Genomic DNA, 24,245 nt, shown 5'->3' on the forward strand with positions numbered 1-24,245 from the left:
GATGTCCCCAGCAGTGGTGGCCACAATGGGCCGTCCCCAGAGCTGGTGTCCCCCCACCAGGACCAGGAGTCACTACCTTCACCCTGCAACACCGGTGACAAGGCACTGCCACCCCCTCCCTGGGGAAATTCTGGGGACAACCCCCCTGGTGGGGATGGCCCACAGCTTCACCCTCCCCTCCTGCAGCCCCACAGGGACCAGGCCTGTGTCCCCAGACCTCCCCACAGTGAAGTCACCTCCCCCCATCTTTCCCCTCCCCCCCCAAACACAACCCCCCAGTTTCATTCATTCCCGTTTTGGTCTTTTTTTGTTCTCTTTTATTCTCTTTTTTTGGAAAGGGGCTGGGCTGGGGGGGTTTCACTCCTTTTCCACACTTTGAGGCCATGGCCCCCCTGGCTTCTCCAGGAACCACAATGCAGGACGGGGGGGTGGCAACAACAGGGAGGGAGGCAACTTTTTGTCCATTTTCTCCTCTTTTCTTTTTTTTTTTTTTCCTTTTTTTCCCCTTTTTTAATAAGGTACCAACTAGTCCTAGGGAGGCCTGGCCTGGCTGGGCAGCGAGGAAAATAAAAAAACCCCAAAATTTGGGGGAAGGGGGAGAAAAAAGGAGGGGCTAAGTGTATAAGAGGCGTATTTACACAGTATTAACATGCTGACAAAAAAGGTTACAATATTGATATCGTACAACATCGAGGGGGGAAATAATGGGGCGGTAAAAAATAAGGGGATGGGGGGGTAAAAATAATAGAGGGGGTAAAAAATAACAGGGGGGATTAAAAATTAATAAAAGGTAAATAAAACACCCTGAAAAAAAAACAAAAAACCCCAAAGAAACGCTGAGTTAAGGCTTAAAAAGTGTATAAAAAATAACACAGTTAATATCCAAAATGAACCAAAAAGTACAGAATATAGATGAGTTTGGGGGGAGTGCCCCCCCCGGCTCTATACAGGGGGTATGTACACGCAGGCACAAGGCAAAGCAGGGGGACCCCCGAACCCCCCAAAACTGGGGCTGCGGAATGGGGGGTCTGGCCCCAGGGGGACGCGGCTCTGCCCGCGGCTTCGCCCCTGAAAGCGACCCCAAAAGAACACAAAAAAACCCCAAAATATTTAAAAATCAACCCCAAATGGAGGCGCTTGGGCCCAGAGTCTGTGGGGGGGGGGGGGGTGGGATTTCCCCCCTCCCCCAGCTGCGTTTTGCTCCATCCACGGTTCGTTTTTGGGGTGAATTTCTGGTTTTTAGCAGCACCAAGTTCTAGGCCAATAAATATATATATATATATATATATTTGTATCCAAAAATGGGGGAGGTGGGGCCTGGTGGGGGGGGATACCCCCACCCCTACTGCACCCCCCCCAAAGAAACCAAACCGCAGAGATTCAAAGTGCTCTGAAACCGTCTTTGGATGTCACCAAACCTGCGGGAACCAGGCAGGAGCACGGCCCGGGCACGGCCCGCGGCGCTGGGGGTAACCTCCTCCTCCTCCTCCTCCTCCTCGTGCTGGGGGGGTCCTGTCCCCCTCCCCACCTAGATGAGGGAGATCCGTACGGGAATGCCGGGCGACTCCGTCCGCTGCGGCGAGTGCTGGCTGACCAGGTGCTCCACCACCGTGTGTTTGGACATGTGCTTCATCAGATAGGTCTCCTGTGGGGGGATACAGGGGTGAGCGGGGGCCCGGGGGAGCTGGGGGCAGGTTTGGGGGCATCCCCAGTGCTCACCGAGGTGTAGGCACGGCCACACATGCTGCAGCAATAGGCCTTGGCGTGCTTGATGGCGTGTGCAGACAGGTGGATCTGCAGCGAGGCCGAGTCCGTGTACGCCCGGTAGCAGTTGGGGCACTTGTAGGGCTTGTCCTTGTTGTGCTGGCGCTGGTGGGACTGGGGGGACACAGGGAGTCAGGGGGGGACTATGGTGACCCTGTGCCCCCTTGCCCTGGGATCTCCCACACTGACCTGGAGGTTGGAGAGCTGGGTGAAGGCCTTCTCGCAGCCAGGGTGCGGGCACTTGTAGGGTCTGTCGCCGGTGTGGATTCTGGGGACACACACGTGGGTCATTGTCACCTCCCTTCCACCAGCAGGGACAGTGCTGGTCCCACCCACGGGGTCACATTGGAGTGGAGGGTCACAATAGACACAGCGACATCAGTGCCCCAGGAGGTGACAGGGGAGAAGGGGGAGACATGGGGCTGAGAGATGGGGGTTGGGAGAGGATGGAAGTGCTGGAGACTGTGAAGGTGGTTGGGATGATGAGTGTGGAGGAGATGGACTGGCCTGCATGGACAGATGACCACGGTGGGGTCACTGAAGATGGCAGGTGCATGGGGGCACGGTGGGGATGAAGAAAGTGGTGGGAACAAGCACAGTGGGGAGGGCTGAGCACGGTGGAGGCAATAAAGGTGATGGAGATGGTAAATGTGGTCAGAAAGAAGCTGGTGGAGACAATGGAAGTAGTGGAGACTACGAAGGTGGGGGACAATGAAGGCTGTGGGTGGTGATGATGAGCGTGGTGGAGCCCATGGACGTGCTGAAAATGATGAGCGTGGAGGGGATGGACGGTGTGGCGGGGATGATAAAGGCAATGGGGACATCCAGTGTGGGGGGAATGGATGAGCATCGTGGGAGTGATGAGTGTGGTGGAGCCTGTGAAGGTGCTGGAGATGATGGGGGATGATGATGAAGGGGATGAAGACGGCAGCAGGACCAACAAGCAGAGCAGGGCCATAAAGGATGTCAGGAGAGATGGTGGGTGTGGGGTGCCCGCCTGTCCCCCTCCCTGGCCAGTGGGAACAAGTGTCCCCAGCCCCTGGGCGGGGCCCTCACCGGGTGTGCTGCTGGAGGTGGGACAGCTGGCGGAAGGACTTCTCGCAGTAGGAGCAGTGGTAGGGTTTGACGCCCAGGTGGATGCGCAGGTGCTGGGCCAGGTAGGAGGCGTTGGCGAAGGACTTGGAGCAGTGGGGGCACTTGTGGGGCTTGGCCTCTGTGTGTGACTTGGAGTGGATCTGCATCTCCGACTTGGTGAAGAACGTCAAGGGGCAGACCTTACACCTGGAGGGTGTGGGGGAGAACCCCGCAGGGACCGGGCTGGGGTGGGGGGGCTCCCCGCCATCGCCCCGGCCCCCACAGTGGGCGGGGGTGTGCCTACCTGTATGTCTTCCCCTCTTTGGCCGTCTCTCCTGAGGCCAGGATGGGGTAGGGCACCACCAGCACCGGCGGCCCCGAAGGATTTTCCGCCTTGATCTTTTTGCGGCCCCGCTCAGCCTTGGGTGCTCCCAGCAAGCCATGGCCCTGGATTGTCTTGATGGAGTCGAGGAGGGGGGGGCTGGTGATTCCTGAGATTAGGGTGGGTGAGGAGGCGATGAGGCGGCTCTGGCTGGTGGAGGTGGGGGTCGAGGGCGTGGTGGTCCCCGTTCCCGGGCTGGACTCCGAGGTGCTGACGGCCGGTGCGCGGGACGCCAGCCCCAACCCTAGCGGGCAGCATGACAGAGTATTAGTTCTGAGGGGACCCACATCCCCCTCTGCCCCCAGACTGGCGGGACCAGCAGCGGTACCTGTGGCAGGACCTGTCACGGTACCTGTGACGGTGCTGGTGGCTGGCCGGGCATGCAGGGCCACGTCGGGCTGGGGCACGGCCTGGGGGTGCAGCCCCGGCACCTGCTGCAGCTTTGGCAGGGACATGATGGACTGGCTGCTCTCGGCGGGCGACGGGGGCACCAGGAGGGGCTGCTGGGAGGCCACCGAGGTGGGGGGCAGGTGCGGGGGGCGGATCTTCTCCGCCATCAACTGCTCCTTGATTTTGTTGATCAGGACCAGGTTGTCCAGCTGAGGGGGGAGAAGGCAGAGAGGTGGGTGAGGGCAGAGGAACCAGGACCCTCGGGACCCCCAGCCTCCCCCTTGGTGTTCTCCACATCCATTCATCCTCCCTCCTCCCAAAATCCCAGTGCAGGGGTCCTACCTGGCTGGGCATGGCGGGGGGGGGCGGCCAGAAGTAGGGGTTGTTGAAGCGAGGCTCCGCCATCCTGGGGAGAGAGGGGGGTGGTTATGGAGCATCACTGGCTGCCACACGGCCCCCCCTGCCCTTCCACCTCAAACCCCCAAAACCAACCATCATTCCCCCAAAAAGCAAGACCCAGACTCTGAGCAAAGGCAGGGAGCAGGTGGGGGGGGGGGGGGGGCAGGGCTGGGGAATCCCCCAAGCATCTTCCCAGATGAAAACTCCTGTAGGATTAGGGGGACACAAAGCACCTGCCTGCCTCCCAAGACCACAAAACACTGGTGAGTGTGCTAGGACACAATTTGGAAAAGGAGGAAGCTGAAATTTGGGGAAAACCCCCAAATCTCCCAAGCTCTGGAAGTATTTCTCCCATCCAGGAGGGATTAGAGGTGGATGGGACGCTGCCATGGGAGAGGGCAAGCACAGCAGCAAATCGAACCCAACCCCAATCCCAGCTGAATCCCCCCCAAAATACGCCTCCAAAGCCAAGTGAAGCTCCTGTGACACCCAGGAGCGGCTCAGCAGGGTTCAGGAATCAGCAGGGCTGGGAGATTTATGGAGATGCTTAAAGGCACTGGGGAAATTAATTCTAAATCCATCTTTGGGTAATGGGAAACAGCTGGAATGGGGCAGCAAGAAGATGATCCCAGCAGAACGGCCCAGCATGACCAGGCATCACCATCCTGGCAAATCCCATTATGGGGGCATGAGGGTAAGCATCTATGGAACCCCGATAGGATGTATGGGAGGGGGCCCCCAGGAGTTCTGGCTCCAAAATAAACCAGGCCATGGCCAGGATTCCAGGAGAAACTAGAGCGATGCCTCCAGCAAAGTGCATCCCCAAAAGCTTTGGGGGTGGCAGGATTTGGGGGCGATGAGCCTTCCTCCTCTTCCTCCTCACACTCACTGCCCCAGGTTTCAAACACACCCTGAGCTCCCCAGTGGCAGGTGGGCAGCACACAGAGAAAGGGGATCCTGGTCCCACCAGAATGTAGCATCCCAACAGCTACCCCAGCCTGAAGAAGTTGTGGGATGGACCATCCCCATTCTGGGGAGGAAGGAACCACCTGCCCCTTGCGCTACAGAGCAGCCTGGCACAGGACGAGGTGTGTTCCAGGGTATCGAGGAATGGGAGCAATTTCCCATGGCAGACCTCAATGCCACAGCCTGTCCAGGACACCACCCAGACATCGGCTTCGGGAATTCCCCTTCCCAGTCTTGAACCACTCCAGGTCACCTCCCGGCTGCTCAAGCACCGAATTTCAGGGTTTTGAAGTGAGAGCAGGGCCGGATCCCAATGGCATGGGCAGAGGCAAAGTCCCTCTGCGTGCCACAAAACAGGAATTCACTGGGGATGTTAAATGCACCTTCCCATGCACGGACGCAGCCACTGCCAGCTATTCTGTGTAATTATATACGTACCCACAGGCCGCCCACGGCGTGCATTTACCCACTGGCTACGTGTGTGTGTGTGTGTGTGTATATATATACACACATATATAAGATCCCTTGGGCTGATGGGCACGGGATGAGGGACGCCGGTGCCAACATGAGGGGCTGGACACTGGGAACCAGGGACAAAAGCAGAGCTGGCAGCAGGGAGCCCCCTGTGATGGAGGCAGGCAGGGAGCAGGAGCTCAGGCAGGAGGGCTCTGAGTCCCCTCGGCACGATCAAGCACCCCGGCTGCGATCCCCCACCCTGGAGCAGCCGTGGGAAAACAGGAAACCGGAGCTATGATTAGAAAAGGGTTTTTTGGAGCTGCTCCCCCATCTCAGCAGGTGCCCCGTGACCTCTGTCCTTCCCATCCATCCATCTGTCCATCCCTCTCCCTGTCCCGATAGCACACCGGGCTCCAATGGAGCCAGCAGCAGCACCCAGACGGATCAAAACCACCAGCGTGGCCCCCGAACCATCACCGGAACACGGCACCAACCCCTACACCAGTCCCAGGATCCTTCCTGCAAAGCTGGAGGGGGCTGGAAAGGCACAAAGGGTATTTTGGGGAGAAAAGCATAAATATCACGTGTTTCCCCACCCCCACCCGAGGAGGGCTTACTAAAGAAATGAGAAATTATTTGTAAAACCACCACACTCAGAGCTGGATGAACAAGAGGGAAGAAATGGTCGGCGTTGCCAAAATAATTCTAAAAATCCCTGTTCCTGTCCCGATTTAATTTTACGAATTGTGCGGTGTTTCGTCGGGAGCGGCGTCCCCTTCTCTGGGGCTGGGGAACAGAGTGGGAGAGGGAAGAAAGCAGATGGAAAAAAAAAAAAATATATATATATATAAAAACTCCCTTTTTCTCTATTCTCAACTAACTATGAAAAATGGAAGCTGACATGCAGCAAAGGTGGAAAAAAAAGAAAATCCATTAAAATGGAAATTATGAAGGGTAGGGAATGCTGCGGCGCGTCTCCCCCCGGCTCTGCAGGGCACAGGGGGCTGGTAGGGCTCTCTGTGCCCCCCCAGTTTTTGTCTGGGCACGGGAAACTCCCCTTGGGTAACATCTCCAGTGGCGTGGGGTCCTGTGGTCCAAACCATGGCAGGAAGAGCCCCTGACATCCTCTGCAGGCACCAGATTTGGGTGCCGAGGGGTGCCGAAGGTTATCCCCAGGGACAAGGTGGGTGCCCAAGCATGGTGGAGACCCAAGCAGCCCAGCCAGAGGAGAGGGATGTGGGAAGAGCAAGCAGGAAGATGCACAGAGCCCCAAAACCATGGGCTGAACCCCAAATCCCCCAGAACAGCGCGGTACCCGGCATCACCGCTCAACCAGGCCACAGGGGGAAGCAGCAGCACCCTAAAAAGAGACCAAAAGCCTCCTCGCCTCCACACCCACAGGGAGAAAAGAGCAGGAGAAGCCAGCAAGCCAGGGCTGGGGGTGGCGAGGGGAGAGCGGGGGCGGCGGCAGCGAGGGGGCGGCGGTGCCGGGGCCAAGGGGTCGGCGGTGGTTGGTACTCACAGGGTGGCCTCTGGAGCCAGGTGGGCGCAGCTGCCTGGGGAGACGTGTCGCTGAGGCTCCAGATTGATGGGAGGTAGATGATGGCACGGGTGGGCACGAGCTCACTAGAGCCTTCCAACTTCCTACCCAACTGCCGCTAAGTCAAGCTACAGTTCTCTAGGGAACGCCTCTACCTTGGCAGCCCTCTCTGTCTCGCCTTCGCTGAAATAAAAAGAAACAAGAGATTTCTTTTCACGGCACCGCCGAGAGAAAAGGGGCAGCTCCCAGGGACCGGTGAGCGACCACCGACCTGGTACAGCCGGAAAGTGGGGGGTCTGGGAGGTGAGGGGAGGGATTTGGGGTAACCAGAGCAGCACTTGGTGGCTAAACATGTCCTCGACCAAGCGAGACACCAAGTTTGGCGTCCCCAAGTATCCCAGCAAGAGCATCAGGGCAGAGCTCCCACCCCCCCGTGCCAAGCGGCGAGTGCAGGAAAGCCGGCGGCGGCCAGAGACGGCGCGGTGGGCAAGAACCAAGCGCAGGGATGGATGTCCCCTGCGCCTTCCCCCACCCAAATCCCAGCACGTCCTTCCCGACACAGGCCAGACCAGGGATGGTGACGCTGGCCTGGGCATGTCCCTGGGCCAGGGAACCCAGCTCTGCCTTGCACCATGCCTCAGTTTCCCCCCCCAAGACACAAGGCCACGGCCCCCGTCCCCTCTTAAGAACAGGTTTCCCTGGGGTTCACCTGGAGCAGGAGGAGTTTTGGAGGGATAGCAAGTGCCCATCCACAAAACCTGCGTCCCAAAGCCACCAGGGTGGGAATCGGCATCTAGCACCATCCTGGGGGAATGTGCATCCCTCCCTGCCCAGACTGTCCTCATCCGGGCAGGATTCACCCCAAAGCAGAGGGGCAGAAGGCAGGCACGGCTGGGAAACAGGAACGCCGGGCGAGCCCCCTGTGGCTCGGGGAGGGGGTGGCCCGCACACCACAAGAATTCACCCAAGATGGAACCAATTAAACCCCCGGCTTCCGCCCCCCGAAGGGCCCTGGGCTGGGGCTTCTCCTTCTGCATTTCCAGCAAAATCAACCCAAAATGAGCCCCCAGCCTGGACGGAGGGTCCCCGTGCAGGAAAAGGGGTGCGCGGGGCAGGGTGAGGAGCCAAGCACCAGTGGCAAGCGGGAGGGGACGCAAAGCCACGCTGGAGATCCCCGCGGGGTCCCCAGATCAGGGGTGAAGGGGGGACCAGGGTGGCAATGCTCCCAAAAGACGGGGGCCAAGGCAGGGTGACCCCAAATCCACAGTTCGGGTCCTGTGACCCAGAAGAGGAGACACAGGGACAGCCCACAGGGAGACCCACAGCCCACAGGGTGACGCACCAGATGCAGGGCACACGTGCCCCACAAAACATGCCACTCCCCAGCCTGGGGGGGTCCTGCTCCCCCAGACCCCAAACACACCCATCCCCCAAGAGAGACCAGCCAGGCACCCTGCAAGGCAAAGGCAGCACCGCAAACCAGCCTGGGGGCAAATGCCCACCCCCAGCAGCACGGGGGGGGGGTCACCCATGTGTGACAGCACGCAGGGAAACCGAGGCACGGGCAGGGGATCGCCCTGAGGAGGGAGCGAGCGCACCGGATCCAACATGCACTTGTCATGACATCGCGCCCAATGACCGAAAATCCACATTTTTAAGGGAACAAGCAGAAGGTGGGGGGGTTGAGGGTGAACATTATTATTTTATGCATATTAAGGCACATTTCTTAAAAGGGAAATATCAAGGGGTCACACATATGCTGGGAGTGGGGTCCCCTCCCTGCGGAGGGGGCAGGTAGGGAGTCCCTCACACCCCCCAAATACCCCAAAAAAACACCATGCCCCCGCTTATATATAAATATCTATATCGGTACATAATACCTGGATTCTGGTGTGCATACATACATTATTTTTATCAGCACACACACAATTACATGCATGCACATCATTAAGCTAGACGCTATTTTAAGATGTAAATGTATAAAAGCAGGGTTTTTTTTTTTTCCCAGTGATCCCCTCAATCCAGCCATCATGCCCACCTCTGCGAGTACTGGCGTTGCTTCCCCTTATCCGCGTCCATCTCCAGCTCTAGCTGAGACCGGGTGCTGCACGTGGGGCGTTTTTCTACGGGGGGACAAGGAGGAGGACAACTTCACACACCCCGAACCCCCCGCCAGCCCCCGGCGCGCGAGATCCCACAGCGGAGGAACAAAAGCGAAGCGGCTCCGACCTACCCGACCCGTGGGAACGTGGGGTTTTGCCTGAAAATAGAGAGAAAACAACAAAAAAAAAAAAAAAAAAAAAAGGAAAAAAAATAAAAAAAAAAAGTGGGTTTTTTTTATAGCCCCGTTCACCCCCAAGCTGTTGGGAAAGCTGAGGGATGGGGAGCTGGCTGGAAAATTGGGGTGAAATCCATCCCCTCGCCCTGGACCCTCCGCCTCTCGGCAAATCGCACGCCGTGAGGGACTTAAAAAACTTTTTTACCTCTCTGCTAAAATATCACTTTATAATCTCAAAGGCCTCAGGCTCGAAGCCGCTTTCACCCGCTCCATCCTCCCTGCATTAAAAAACCCAGCTGCTATCCGAAGGACCGCAGGCTTGGGGGGAAAAAATAACCCAACAAGGAGCATCCTCCAACCTTGAAGGAAGAAAAAGAAATCAAAATCATCAAAATTCATCATTCCTGGGTTCAAATCCATCACTGTGGCCACACCGGCTCTAAGCTCCCCCCCCAGGCCCCCCGACGTGGCTGGGAGATTATGGATGTATAAATAGTATATGGCTAAATATATGTTGGAGAGGGACAGACAGACCTCTGGGACACGGCCACGGAAATTTGGGTCCCTCGCTAAAGCTGCCGCATTCCTGCCAAAAACGCCATGAAAAAAATATCTCCCCCCTCCATTAGACCTTCCAGCCAGCGAGACCACTTTTCTAGACAAAACCAGTTAATGCAGAAAACAGCGAGGAAAAGGAGGAAAAGAGGAAGGAGAAAAGGAATTAAAATGGTGAAAATTATAATAAGGGTGATTATGATGATGGTAATGATAATATTCAGCCCCTGTGCTGCTTCTGCCACCCCCTGTAAGCAAAAAAAGTCAGAAAAAAACCATGAATGCATAAAAAAAAGCAAACCCCCCCCCCCCCCCAAACATGCAACATCCACAAAAATAGGTACGTTCGGCTGCAATTAACTTTTCCATTAGACCATCCAGAGGGAGAGAAAAAGGGAAAATCCTGGTAAATGGGTATTTTCCTCGATGTCCTCCCCCCCCTTTCCCCCCTTTTTTCTCCCTCTTTTCCTTCTTCTTCCTGCTTGGAGAGGGGGGTGATGGAATAATGATGATAATAATGAAAAAAAGAGGTGGAAAAAGGCGAAGTTGGTTAAGTGAAGTTGAAATCCTCAACCTGGGAGGGGATTTGCGGGGGGGGGGAGGTTTGCCAGACAAAAAGGCCGGGGGATGGGGATGGAAGGGGGGGGTTTGGGGAAGGGGGGGTGGCCCGGCTGGGTGCTCCCCCCACCCCCCCTCCATCCGCCGCCTCTCCCACATTCTCAGACGTTTTTATTAAAATTCGCAGACAAAAGGCAAACAAAAATGGCAGCCCCGGCTTATTTTTAAAACGCTAGGACGGGGACGCCATGTTCTGCAGGGCTGAGGGGAGGGGGAAGGGGGGGGTGAGGGGGAAAAAAGGAGGGAAATTTTTTTTTTTAATTGATTTAGATGAAAAATGAATAAAAAGCAGCGCGGGGGTGGGGGGGGAGTGTCTGAAGGCCCCCCCTTCCCCGCTCGCCCCCGGGGTGAGGGGGGTTTCGGGGGGTTTTGAGGTGTTTTGGAGAGGGGAAGGGGGGGGGTGGAAAGGGAGGGATGAGGGATATAAAAAAAAAATAAAGCGAGGGGGGGAAGGTAAAAAAAAAAAGACACTTCCTATACCGACAGCCATGGTGCCCCGCCGTCCCGCCGGCTCCGCCGCACGGAGGAAGATGGAGCCCCGCGCCGCCCCCCCGCCGCCGCCCCCGCCCCCGGCCCGCCCGGCCCCGCCGCCGCCACCGCCCGCCCAGGGACGGGCTGGGCTGGGGCACCCCGGCCCGAAGGGGCTCCCCGGGGCCCGCAGCCCCCGAAACCGCCGCAGCCCCAGGAGAGCGCCCCAAAGCTGCGCAGCTCCCGGTTCCCTCAGCCCCCGGAGGACTCCCCGGTGTCCGCAGCCCCGCAAGCCTTCTTGGCCCCCCAGACCCCGTCTGGCCCCCAAGCCCCCTCAGCTGCCCGTTTCCCGCAGCCCCGTCAGGGCTCCCCAAACCTCCGCAGTCCCCGGTTCCCTCAGCCCCGGGAGGGCTCCCCACTGTCCGCAGCCTCTCAAGCCCCCTTGGTCCCCCAAGCTTCCTCAGTGTTCTCAGCCTCCCAAATCTCCCCAGCCCCTGGTTCCCTCAGGCTCGGGAGGGCTCCTCAGTGTCCACAGCCCCCCAGACCTCCTCAGCCCCATCAGGGCTCCTCAGTTCCCTCAGCCTCCAAAACCTCCTCAGTTCGCCGGTCCCCTCGGCCCCGGCAGGGCTCCCCAAACCTCCTTACCCCCCAAACCTCCTCAGCACCCCAAACCCCCTCAGCCCTGACAAGGCTCCCTGGTTCCCTCAGGCCCCCAAATCTCCTCAGCCCCTCTGGTTCCCTCAGCTGCCACAGGTCTCCTCACCCTGCAGATCCCATCAGTTCTCAGCCTGCCCCGCTCCCTCAGTATCACCAGCCCGCACAAATTTCCACAGTACCCTCAAATCTCCTCAGCCCACTCAAATCTCAGCCCATTTAGTTCACCTCAGTACCCCCAAAATCTCCACAGAGACCCATTTCCCCTCAGCCCACACAAAGTTCTCAAAGCCCTGGATCCCCTCAGTTCTCTGACCCTGCCAAGTCTCAGATCCCTCAAACCTCAACCCCCTAGTTCCCTCACTGCCTCCAGGACCTCTCAGTGTCCTCACCTCCCCAAATCTCCTCAGAACCCCCCAAAATCTCCTTAGTGCCTCCAAATCTCCTCAGCCCCCCAGTTCCTCTTAGCCCACCCAAAGATCTTCAAGCCCCCAGATCCCCCAGACCTCAGTTCCACTCAGATCCCCCCAAATCTCCTCTGATCCTCCAGATCCCTTCAGTTTGGTCCATTCTCCTCATCCTCCTCCAACCCCCCTAAATCTCCTCATCCCCCAGTTCCCTCAGCACCTCCAGGACTCCTCAATGTCCCCACCTCCCCAAATCTCCTCAGACCACCCCAAAATCTCCTCAGGCCCCACAAATCTCTTAAGACTCCTCAAAATCTGCTCAGACCCCCCAAAATCTCCACAGAACCCCAGTTCGCTCAGCCCCCTCCAGGTCTCCTCCCCTCCCCTAAAACTCTTTCACCCAATTCCCCTCAGCCCCCTCCAAAAGCCCCTCATGCTCCCAATTCCTCTCAGCCCCCCCCAAGCTGTCACCCCTCCATTTCCCCTCAACCCACACAAAGCTCCTCAGAACTCCTGAGTCTCTTCAGCCCCCTTGGTTTTTCTCAGCCCCCCCCCAGTTCTCCTTAACCCCACTGAACTCCCTTAGCCCCCCAAATCTCCTCAGCCCCCCAGTTCCCCTCAGTTTTCCCCCCAGTTCCCCTCAGCCCCTCTCTCTGCCTCTGACACCCTCAGCCCCTTTGTGAGACTCCACAGCCCCCTCAGGGACACCCCCAGTCCTTCTTGTACCTCCTCACCCCCCTGAGGATCCCCCCATTTCCCAGGGGGTCTCCAGCCCCTCTCAGGTTATCCCCCTGATCTCGGAGTCCCCCCAGCTCCTCTGTGGGTCTCTTGCAGCCCCCCAAATCCACAGACACCACCCAAAGGGGAATGAAAAGCAGGGGCAAATCCCACCAATTCCCCTCCTCCTTTTCCTAGGTTCAGGGGAATGACCCGTGGAGCTTCCGAGTTTCCACTTTAAAAATTGTTTTTTAAAAAAACCACAAAATTAGGGATCTTTTTCATGTTTTCCCAAAATGTTCTGTCAGAGGAGGATGGAGAGAAGAGGGATATCCTGAAAGGAAATGGCACCTCCAAGAGAGGTGGGAAAATGGGAAGGGATGGGATGGGCACCCAAGAGGTCTCCACCACAGAGTGGACATCACTCTGCAGCTACCCGGGGCGTCGGAAGCCCCTGGAACAGGTCCTGGCCACAGCAATGGAGCTGGGATGGAGGCACCATCCCCTGTGGGGACCTCTGGGCCTGTCCCTGGCCCTCCCCACATTCTCACTGCTCCGTCAGCCCTCCATCTGGGATCCCCCATCACCCAGCACTTGCCCATCCTGGAAGGTCCCCAGATCCATTAATTATCCATGACTCAACCAAGAACCTGAGCCAGCAGCTCCAAAACTCCCTTTTTATCTGATTTTTGGATGTTGACACCCAGAAGTTGCCACCCAGCATCAGCGTCACCCCAAAATGGAACACCGGGAGAGCCTGGATCCCCCCGGAGCTTTCCGAGTTGTTCTAACGTCCGAGTTCCCGCTGGCTGGGTTAATTTCCATCGGGGCTTTCACTTCTGCTGTGGGATTTTTTCCCCCTGTGATTAAGAAACCAGTGGTTTTAAACCTTGGCACCAATTTAGGCATTTTCTGATTTTTTTGCGGGGGGTAGTGGAGTTAACCAATCCCAAATCTGCATTGGGAGGAGACGGTGTGGGTCACTGCTGAGCTTGTGGGGTCCACCAAGGATTGGTGAACATCTCCTGGGATTTTCCTTGTTGGGACTGGCTGGGATAAGTGACACTCCGGGCTTTTTTTCTGACCCTACTTTGGGTGGATTAATCTTGGGTGTGGGAAAGGGGCCCCTTTCCTGGGAAGGTGGTTGGTATGCAGGGGAAAAAAAAAAACAACAAAACCCATGCCCAGCTCCATCCCGGGCTGGAAAATGAAGGAAATTAGCTCTTGCCTGCTGAAAAAATATGATTCCAAGGCTGGTTTTGCTCCCGGGATAGATCCAACCGCGATTAAAAGGAACGGAAGGCAGGACTGGAGGGAAATCATGCCGGAATCACCACCACAGGGTTTCAGCAAAGCCATGGGGCTGTTAGACCTGTGCAAAGCAGCAGATCCTTCCCATTCCAGCAGCACCAGGAAGCCAGATCCATCCAGGACCTCCAGTTGACTCAGCAGAGAAAAGGAGATTTTTATGGATGGCAAACTGGGATTTTCCAGTGAGAAATGTGGTCCCTGAGTGGTGACACTGGGATCCCCACGAACTTTTCCAGTGTTCCAAAGCCTCTGTCCTGGATCATGGCACACTTGGAAGGGAATTCCTTGGGAAACACCTTCATCCCACCCACCCACTTCTTTCCTTCCCCAAATATCCCTTGTTTTCCGTAAAAAATGGTTGAAAGCACCTACCAGAGTGGGCTCCCCTGGGATGGGTGGGCACACCAGGCATGGGGGATGCCAGTGTTCCTAGTGTCAGCTATCCAGATGAGTGAAAATCTTCATTCCAGGCTTCTTGGCATTAGCAACCCCAAAAAGTAGGTTTTTCTCCTTGGATTGGCAGCAGTGGGGAGTACAAAGGGCACTGTCTGATGCTGGTGTGAAGCAAACATGGAGGTTTTGGGGTGCTTAGTAAATGCTGGAAAAAAAATCCCCTGAGGTGCCAGAATTTCCCCTGTCCCTGCAAAGGGGAGAGCCCTTGGGCTCTAATTAGGTAACGAGTTAATTAGGATTAATTAGTTACTGTTTGCAAAGCACTGCGGAGATGAGACATGGTGTGGGGCAGCTTCCTGCCTCCTCTATGGAGGAGTGTGGGATCCTCCTTCGGAAGGGGGTCCATAAACAAAGTTGGGATTAACCCCAGTGGGATGGTGTGCTCCAGGAGCAGGCGGGATGCTCCCGGCATTCCAGCAAGGGGAAGAGCCATGCCAGGATGGAAACACACATGCCAAGAGCCGAGCGGGCATGTCCCGGCGTGCCCATCCCGCCAGCGGCGAGGGGGAACATTCCAGCACTGCGGCTCCTCGGGGCCTCCCTCCCTTCCCGCCAGCATTCCCGGCACACGCAGCACACGTGGGGAGGAGACAGGTTTTCCCTGCCCGCCGGCTTTGCCGGATCACCCACACTTCTCGCCACATCGTGGAATCCTCCAGCCTGCTGGAACCGCAGCAGGGAAGGGCTGTGTATCCCATAAAAAGATCAGGAATCAAGGCATGGTGGAGCCCCCCCCCCCCCGCTCACACAGGGTTTACCAGGAGGTAACAAAGCCAATTTACTAATTAACTGGGATTAATTTCCCTGTTTGCCCAAACCACCCTGTGGTTTCCCTTCGTTGCCCAATGATCTGCCGGGATGAGTGTTGGCAGTGCTGGCTGAGCGCCACAGGCTCCAGTGGGATGATGCTCTCCATTGCCCCAAATTCCTGGAAATTTCAGCCAAATGCTTAGGATACAATTAAAGAACCCATTAACTACATGGGATGGGATCCCCTAGCCCTGAATCTGGATCTGGGGTGAAAAAAGGATTTTTCCTTCTTTCCATGGTTATTTGATATCATTCCAGTCGTTCCTCAGTCCCCAGAGGGTCCCAGAGGGGAGACATGACCTGAATTCCTAAAGCAGGAAAGCAAGCAGGAAAAAAAAACAAATCCATGTGGGCTTGTTATTTTTTTTTAGCTGTTTCCAAGCTTTTGGGGCCTAGCAGGAAGAGGAACAGAGCGGGTGGTTATTCCCTGGAAGGAGATGGGGATAGCTGGGAGATGGGGTGTACCTGAGTTTGGGGGGAGGAAAGGGGGTGTCAGCAGTGGGAGTGGGGTGATCCAGCGGTGAAAGCCAAGGAGTTTGCTCCTGTTGGCTCCTGGCCAGACAGTCATGCCTCTTCCCAAACATGCAGCTCAACTTTCCCTCAGGAACTGTGTCCCCTTCCCCACTGCCCCCTCCATCCTCCAGCTCTCCTTACCCCCACCCCAGGGGTTCCTCCTTTGTCTCTCTGGTCCCTCAAGGCGGGAGCAAAGGATCCCTGGGGATCCCAGGGGGTGGACACCTCGTTATGAGTGCTGCCACTGGTCCTAGCTGGTCCTGACTGTGGATCATGATGGCAGGCATCATAATGACACAGGAGGTGCCTGGCACCCAAAACTCCTCTCTGTGATTTTGGCTAAATCGGTAGTTTTGGGGGGAAAGTGGTGTTTTCTCAACAATGGGTTTGTCAGTGTCACCTGTGGGGTCATGTGGCTCTGGTCACTGATGGGTGCAGAAAACCAGGATGAAGAGAAGGATGGAGGCGTGGGAGTACAGGGGAAGGAAGGATAGACAGGATGGATAAACAAATGGAGAGACAGAGGGATTAAGGGCTGGACAAGGGAAATGTACGGGATGAGAGAGCAAGGGATGGATGGATGGATGGATGGATGGATGGATGGATGGATGGATGGGTGAAGAGATGAGAGTCCGGGGGATGGACAAATGGACAGATGAAGGTATTAAGGACTGGATGGGGAGATGGGTGGACAGGGTAACAAGCAGATGTGGAGGGATGGACGGAGGGACAGAGGGATGGACAGAGAGACAGGACAGACAAATGGATGGCTAGAGAGATTAAGGTCTAGAAGGGGAGAAGGTTGGACAGCGGACCGAGAGATGGGTGGAAGGATGGATGGACAGAGGACAGACAGACAGATGGAGAGATGGGAGGACAGAGGGACAGAAAGACAGATGGACAAATGGATGGACGGACAGAGGATAGACAGACAGACGGAGAGATGGGAGGACAGAGGGACAGAAAGATGGATGGACAAAGGGCTGGACAGTGAGATGGCTGGATGGAGGAGAAAGGAATGGACGGCGGGACAGACAGGGACAGAAAAAGGGCCTGAGGTCAGGATGGGAAAGGGTCAGTGCCCGGCTGTCCGGACAGACGGATGGGACAAGGCTGGCGAGGCCGTGGCCCCTTTAACAGCCCCCCCGCGCGCGGGCGATGGTACGCGCCGGTGAGGCCGCGCCGCGCGGGGGACAATGGGGTGGGGGCGGGCCCACTGTGGGCGCGGGGAGGGCGGGCAGGAAGTGCCGCGCGGCCGCGCCCCCTCCTGCTCGCCCACCCCCGGCCCGTCGCGGCGGGGCCGCTCTTGAGGTGGCGGCGGGAGCGCGAACCTCACCGGCACCGACAGCGCGAACCCCACCGGCACTGGGAACGGGGCACGGCACCAGAACAGCACCGGGCACCGGCTGGGTGAGGGCACCGGCGGCTGAGGGAGACGCGGGGCGGTATCGGATGGGGGTTGGCGGGGACCGGTCTCGAACCGGGGTCCTGCCGGGAGCGGGGGGGGGACGGGCTCAAACCCGGGGCCCCGGTACAGCCGCCGGCAGCCCCAGCCCCGATCCCCCCAAATCTGGCCTCAGTCCCGACCCCTCCAAGTCCAGCCTCACCCACGGCCCCCAAATCCAGCCTGAACCCTACCCCCTCAAATCCAGCCTCAGTCCCGACTCCCCATATCCAGCCTCAGCCCCACCCACCCTTGTGCCCCTAATTCAGCCCCATCCCTGCCTCCCACCATTCAGCCTCAGCCAGGCTGATGCAGCCTCGGCCCCACCTCCCCAATATCACTGGTACCCCCAGTTCCCCGTCAGACCATTCTGTATCCCCTGTATCTGATTCACCCCCAGCCTCACACCTGTTGCAACCCTATTGTGTCCCCTCCCAGTGTTGCTCTGATCACCTTTATCCCAAATCCGCCCCACTACATCCTGATGCTCCCGTTCCCCCCATTGAATTCTGACCCCCCCATTGGAGTTTAGTCCCCCATTGCAACCCCCTATTCCCCTATTGTGGCTTGATCCTGCCATTCCGCCCAGTGCGACCCTCCCAGCACCCCTAATTGCATCCTGACCCCCCTATTCCCCCTCTTTGTAAATCCCCCAGCCCCCCATTGCCTCCTGACACTCCCATTTCCCCCCACTGCAGCCCCTCCAGCCCCTCCATTGCATCCCAACCCCCACCTTGCCCCCCATTACAATCCCCTCAGTCCCCATTCCCACCTGACCCCCATCCCCTCATTATCATCCTCACCCCTACTCCCCCCACTCCTCCCCACCCCGAGCACCCCCATTCACCCCCTCCCCATCAATCCCCCAGTCACCCTCTCAACCCCCTGCTTCAAGCCCCCACTCACCCTCTCACCCTTAATTCCCCCCATCCCAAACCCTCATTCACCCTCTCGCCCCACAACTTCCCCCCCAACCTCCCCCCACCCCCAGCCCTCCACTCACCCTCCCAAGCCCCCATTCACCCTCTCACCCTCATCCCAAGGCCTCTACTCACCCTCGCCACCTTCAACCTCCCCCCATCCTAAGCCCCCCTTAGGTTCCCGCCTCAACCCCCCCATTCACCCTCTCCCCCACAACTGCTCCTACCCCAAGCCCCCCTTTTACCCTCTCCCCTCTGAAGCTCCCTCATTCACCCTCTCCTCTCACAATATCCCCCCTCACCCCAAGCTCCCCCTTTATCCTCTCCCCACTCAGGCCTCCTCATTTGCTCTCTCCTCCTCCCCAAGCCCTCCAGTCACCCTCTCCTTCCACAACCTTCCCCTACCCCAAGCTCCTCTTTTAGCCTTTCCCCCTTTAATCTCCCTGTTCATCCTCTCCCCGCCACCCAAAGCCCCCTATTCACACTCTCCCCATCATCCCAAGCCCCCCACTCACCCTGTCCTCCCACGGTCCCCCTCCCCACAATCCCCCATTCACCCTCTCCTCCTCACCCCATGCCCCTCTCCCCAGCCCTCCCTGACCCCGTGACCCTCTTCCCCAGCCCCCCCAGCCCCGTGCCCCTATCCCCAGCCCCCTTGACCCCGTGCCCCTCTCCCCAGCCCCCAGCCATGGCGTGCAGCCTCAAGGACGAGCTGCTGTGCTCCATCTGCCTGAGCATCTACCAGGACCCGGTGGGGCTGGGCTGCGAGCACTACTTCTGCCGCCGCTGCATCACCGAGCACTGGGTGCGCCAGGAGCCGCAGGGCACCCGCGACTGCCCCGAGTGCCGCCGCACCTTCCCTGAGCCCACGCTGGCCCCCAGCCTGAAGCTGGCCAACATCGTGGAGCGCTACAGCGCCTTCCCCCTGGATGCCATCCTGGGCGCCCAGCGCAGCCCCTTCCCCTGCAAGGACCACGAGAAGGTGAAGCTCTTCTGCCTCACCGACCGCGCCGTCGTCTGCTTCTTCTGTGATGAGCCGGCCGTGCACGAGCAGCACCAGGTCACCAACGTGGACGACGCCTTCGAGGAGCTGCAGGTGGGTCCCCATGGGATTCCCTACCCCGAGTGGCTCCTTGGGGCTGCTGTGTCCAGCTGGTCCCTCTTGCTTCTGTGGTAGTGCCCATCTCTTTTGTCCCTGCACCCATCCTGAGCCCGTGGGGGTCAGTCCTGTGGCTTCCTCCTATCTGTCTGTCCCTGCACCCCTTCTTTTCCCTCTCAGGGTCAGCCCTGTGCCTGCATCCTGTCATTCTGTCTGTCCCTGCACCCCTCCTGTCCCCATGGAGGTTCAAAGGGGTCAGTCCCATGGCTTCCTCTGGTCTGTCTGTCCCAACAGCCCTCCTGTCCCTGTGGGGGTCATCCCTCTGCCATTTTCCTGTCTGTCCCTGCACCTCTTCTTTTCCCTGTGGGGTCAGTCCCATGCCTTTCCCCATCAATCTGTCTGTCTCTGCACCCCTCCTGTCCCCACAGGGGTTAGTCCTGTGACTTCCTCTTGTCCGTGTGTCCCTGCACCCTGTGTTTCTCTGCACTCCTTTTCCCTGTTGGAGTCAGTCCCACGGCTCCCTCCTGTCTGTCTGTCGCTCACCCCTCCTGTCCCCATTGGGGTCAGCTCCATGCCTTCCTCCCATCTGTCTGTCCCCACAGCCCTTTTGTCTGCCTTGGGGTCAGCCCCATGCCCTCCTCCTGTCCATCCATCCCTCCATCCATCCCTCCATCCATCCCTCCATCCATCCCTCCATCCATCCCTCCATCCATCCATCCACACTTCTGCTGCTGCTGCTGCTGCCCCCCTGGGATCCCCCTTCTCCATCCCCCCTGGGAGTCCTTAGGAACCCTCAAACCACCCCATGGCTCTGCTGAGCTGTCCCCCAAGCAGGACCTTCTAATCCAGGCCCTGCTACCGCCTACCCCAGGCAGGACCCTCATTCCACAGGGACCATTCCCGGCCTGGCCATCCCACAGCCCCATAACCCCATGGTTGGTTCGGGCGGGAAAGCTCCTTGTGGCACCCCTTTTTTCCCCAAATGCCCTGTTCATGGATTTTCCCTCCCTGTCCCCAGCGGGAGCTGAAGGAGCAGCTCCAGGGGCTGCAGGAGAGTGAGCGTGGCCACACGGAAGCCCTGCAGCTCCTCAAGAAGCAGCTGGCCGAGACCAAGGTACATGTGGGGACACCACTGTCACCCCTGGGGACCCCCTATTTTTCCCCAGCCCTTCACAGTCCCCCAAAGCAGAATTGGGGTCAACCCCATTGCCACCCCGATGACCCCAATCCTGACCCTTACCAGCCTGGTTTTGGAACTTCCAAACACTCCAAATTCCACAATTTCATGGATTTGCCCCATTTTTTACTTCTGTGGTACCCCAAAATCCCTCCATGGGGCTGCTCACCCCTCTGTAATTTCCTGCAGTACTGCTTTGATTTACTTTTTAAATTAATTTAATTAATTATCTCCTCACTTAGGGGTTCAGTATCCAGCAAGGTTCAATTTTCTCCCCATCCCCACCAGCGACTGGGTGTTTTAAGGTCTAGAGGTTTTTAGGGGTTATTTTAGGTTCTTTTTTTTTTAGTTTAGGTTGGTTTCTTGGGGTTTTTTTTAGGGGGTTTTAAAGGTGTCATTTGAGGGGTTTTAGAGTTTATTAGAGGTTTTTAGGGAGAGGTTTAGGGTTTTTAGAGAGTCTCTTTAAAGGTTCTTTAAGAGCTCTTTAAAGTTTTTTGAGAGGTTTTTTCGGGGTTCTTTTGGAGATTCTTTTAGGGTCCTTTGGAAGGGTCTTTGGGAGGTTCTTTTAGGTTCTTCAGGAGGTTCTTTTAGGGTTATTTTAGGGCTCTTGGGGGGGTTCTTTTAGGGTTCTTTGAAAGGTTCTTTGAGAGGTTTTTTTAGCGTTCTTTTAGGTTTTTTTGGGGAGGTTCTCTTAGGGTTCTTCAGAAGGCTCTTTGGGTGGTTCTTCTAGGATCCTTTCAGTCCATTTTTTAAGGATGCAAGATCAAATCCACCCTTGTAGCCCCCAGAATTCCCTGATCTGATGCCCTTTTAGATACTTATTTGGGGATTAAGGAACTCACAGAGTGACCAGCAGAGCTTTGGGTGCTCCTAACCCCCCGTTGCACCCCAAGTCCTCAGCCAAGAGCCTGCGGGCGACGATCGGGGAGGCATTCGAGCGGCTGCACCGGCTGCTGCGGGAGCGGCAGAAGGCGATGCTGGAGGAGCTGGAGGCCGACACGGCGCGGACGCTCAGCGACATCGAGCACAAGATCCAGCGCTACAGCCAGCAGCTCCGCAAGGTCCAGGAGGGCACCCAGATCCTGAAGGAGCGCCTGGCCGAGGCGGACAAACACGTCTTCCTGGCCGGCGTGGCGTCCCTCTCCGAGAGGTGGGTGGCAGCGGGGACGGCGGGGTCCCTGGTGTCACCCCCACCTCGGCACTGTGTGTTCTCCGCAGGCTGAAGGGGAAGATCCATGAGACCAACCTGACTTACGAGGACTTCCCCACCTCCAAGTACATGGGCCCACTGCAGTACACCATCTGGAAATCCCTCTTCCAGGACATCCATCCCGGTGAGGACACAGGGACGGGGGAGTGGCGGGCGATGGGGAGGTCATCAGGGACAGGGACACACCAGTGAGGGATGGGGGCACACTGGTGAGGGACAGGGTTGGAGGCATCACCAGCAAGAGATGGGGACAGGGACATCACCAACGAGGGATAGGGACATCACCAGTAAGGGACAGGGACGTGGCCATCTCTGAGGGACAGGGACATCACCGATGAGGGGTAGGGACATCACAGGCAAGGGATGGGGATGGGAACACACCAGTGAGGGATGGGAACACTCTGGAAAGGGACAGGGATGGGGACATCACTGGTGAGGGTTAAGGACACACCAGTAAGGGATGGGGACATCCCTGATAAGGGGCATGGACACACCAGTAGGGATATAAGAACAGGAATTTTGTCACAGGCAGGGGATGGTGACATCACCAGTGAGGGATAGGGCGGCACTGGTGAGGGATGGGGACAGGGACATCATCGCTGAGGGATGGGAACATATTGGCAAGGGTTTGGGATACACTAGTGAAGAATGAGGATATCACCAGTGAGTGACAAGGACACACTGGTGAAGGATAGGGACATCACTGACAAGGAATGGGATTGGAGACATCACCATTGAAGGACAGAGACACACTGGTGAGGGGTAGGACTAGGAACATTACCAGTGAGGAGTGAGGACACACCGGTGAGGGATGGGCATGGAGAGAACAGTTGTGAGAGAAGGGGATGTCACTGGCCAGGGATGGGGACATCACTGGCAAGGGATGAGGATGAACACACCAGAGAGGGATGGGATGGGGCCATGACTTTTGAGGAAAGGGGTTGCTGCTGCCTGGGGACAGTGACATCAGTGATGAGCGGCAGGGAGGGAAGGGGATGGGACCGTCGCCAGTGAGGGACAGGGACCCACTGATGAGAGCAATGGTAGGGACATCACTGGCAAGGAGTGAGGATGAGGACACTGGTGAGAGAAGGGGATGGGAACATCACCAGTGAGGGACGGGGACACACCAGTGAGGGAAGGGGATGCAGTGCCAAGGGATGGGGACGTCACTGATGAGGGGCAGGGACGCGCTGGTGAGGACAAGGACAGGGCCATCACTGACCTAGGGATGAGGATGAGGACAGGACACCCCAGTGAGGGATGGGGACAGGGCCACCCCGGTGACTTTCCCCCTATCCCTGCTGTGTCCCAGTGCCAGCAGCGCTGACGCTGGACCCCGGCACTGCCCACCACCGCCTCATCCTGTCAGACGACTGCACCATCGTGGCCTACGGCAACCTGCACCCGCAGCCGCTGCAGGACTCGCCCCGGCGCTTCGATGTGGAGGTGTCGGTGCTGGGCGCCGAGGCCTTCGGCGCTGGGGTGCACTACTGGGAGGTGGTGGTGTCCGAAAAAACCCAGTGGATGATCGGCCTGGCCCATGAGGCTGTGACCCGCAAGGGCAGCATCCAGATCCAGCCGAGCCGCGGGTTCTACTGCATCGTGATGCATGACGGGAACCAGTACAGCGCCTGCACCGAGCCCTGGACACGGCTCAACGTCAAGGGCAAGCTGGAGAAGGTGGGCGTCTTCCTGGACTATGACAAGGGGCTCCTCATCTTCTACAACGCCGATGACATGTCCTGGCTCTACACCTTCCGGGAGAGGTTTCCCGGGAAGCTGTGCTCGTATTTTAGTCCTGGGCAGAGCCATGCCAATGGGAAGAACGTCCAGCCGCTGCGGATCAACACTGTCCGCATCTAACAGGGGGTTTTGGGGTGTCCCCCCACCCTGACGGGTGTTTTCCCGCTCCAGGAACTGGTCTTGGTGCTGGGCAGGATCTGGCATTCCGCCCGCTTCTCTCGGTCCTGTGCTTCCAGGGAATCCCAGTGCGGGGGGCTGGGATACGGCAATAAAGGATTTGGAGAGAAGGGGCTGGGTGGTGAAGAGCCCCAGGGTGGGGGTGCTGGGATGGGCTGGGGGCACCGTGGGGTGCCACAGCAGGGGTCTGTCACTGTGCTAGGGGTGCCACACTGTGCTGGGGCCGTTGTGCCCTGGTCTATGGCACTGTGCCATGGTGGGCTGTACCATGGCAGAGGTCTCTCACCGTGCCAGGGGGTACCGTGGGTGTCACACCATGCCGGCGGTCACCATGCCACGGGACACGTACTGTGGCATGGGTGCCACACGTACAGCACCGTGGCCTGGTGTGCCATGCCAATGTGTGCTGTGCCGGGCCGGGCTGTGCCACGGTGTCCCCAAGCATGGGCAGGGCTCCGTATGTCCATGGAGGGGACACTCTGTGTATTGGAATGTACAGGAGGAGCTGAGCTGTGTAGGGTGGGCTGTACAGAGGGTCTGGTATATGGAGAGTGGGCTGTATACAGGAGGTGATACAGAGGGGGTGCCGTGTGCAGGGGGTATGATACACAGGCAGTGCTCTGTACAGGGGGTGTGATGTGTTGGGGTGGGCTGTACAGGGATATGGTGTATGGGGGTTGTAATGTGTAGGGACTGCACTGTATAGGATTCGGTATA

General features: G+C 57.8%; 2 protein-coding genes across 3 annotated transcripts; one reads left to right on the forward strand and one right to left on the reverse strand.

Moving 5' to 3' along the window:
* Positions 1-293: 293 nt before the first annotated feature.
* On the reverse strand, positions 294-10,097 carry ZNF362 (zinc finger protein 362). 2 transcript variants are annotated; one of them, XM_032131764.1, is made up of 10 exons: positions 9,609-10,094; positions 9,205-9,231; positions 9,010-9,094; positions 3,953-4,016; positions 3,573-3,819; positions 3,143-3,464; positions 2,821-3,045; positions 1,954-2,032; positions 1,720-1,878; positions 294-1,645 (listed from the first exon to the last, which is right to left on the reverse strand). In XM_032131764.1, exons 1-10 carry the CDS (start codon positions 9,667-9,669, stop codon positions 1,529-1,531), a joined length of 1,386 nt encoding a protein of 461 aa, XP_031987655.1. In that variant the 5' UTR covers positions 9,670-10,094; the 3' UTR covers positions 294-1,528. The 2 variants fall into 2 exon arrangements, with proteins under 2 accessions (XP_031987655.1, XP_031987656.1); XM_032131765.1 differs by having other exon boundaries at positions 1,539-1,645; positions 2,821-3,011; positions 9,609-10,097.
* Positions 10,098-16,983: 6,886 nt separating this feature from the next.
* Positions 16,984-23,641, forward strand: LOC116454788 (E3 ubiquitin-protein ligase TRIM62). Its single transcript, XM_032131785.1, has 6 exons — positions 16,984-17,165; positions 18,799-19,215; positions 20,237-20,332; positions 21,289-21,545; positions 21,614-21,729; positions 22,921-23,641. The coding sequence occupies exons 2-6, from the start codon at positions 18,808-18,810 to the stop codon at positions 23,469-23,471; spliced, it is 1,428 nt and encodes a 475-aa protein (XP_031987676.1). The 5' UTR covers positions 16,984-17,165; positions 18,799-18,807; the 3' UTR covers positions 23,472-23,641.
* Positions 23,642-24,245: the final 604 nt, after the last annotated feature.

This window comes from Corvus moneduloides, chromosome 22, assembly GCF_009650955.1.
Source record: "Corvus moneduloides isolate bCorMon1 chromosome 22, bCorMon1.pri, whole genome shotgun sequence".
Classification (NCBI taxonomy): Eukaryota; Metazoa; Chordata; class Aves; order Passeriformes; family Corvidae; genus Corvus; species Corvus moneduloides.

Coding starts and splice junctions, on each gene's coding strand:
- LOC116454788 (XM_032131785.1), top strand. CDS start 18,808: ATGGCGTGCAGCCTCAAGGACGAGCTGCTGTGCTCCATCTGCCTGAGC. Junction 19,216..20,236: donor ACGCCTTCGAGGAGCTGCAG/GTGGGTCCCCAT, acceptor CCCTGTCCCCAG/CGGGAGCTGAAGGAGCAGCT. Junction 21,730..22,920: donor CTTCCAGGACATCCATCCCG/GTGAGGACACAG, acceptor GCTGTGTCCCAG/TGCCAGCAGCGCTGACGCTG.
- ZNF362 (XM_032131764.1), bottom strand. CDS start 9,669: ATGGATTTGAACCCAGGAATGATGAATTTTGATGATTTTGATTTCTTT. Junction 3,465..3,572: donor AGCCACCAGCACCGTCACAG/GTACCGTGACAG, acceptor GCTGCCCGCTAG/GGTTGGGGCTGGCGTCCCGC. Junction 2,033..2,820: donor CACCTCCAGCAGCACACCCG/GTGAGGGCCCCG, acceptor GTGTGTCCCCAG/AATCCACACCGGCGACAGAC.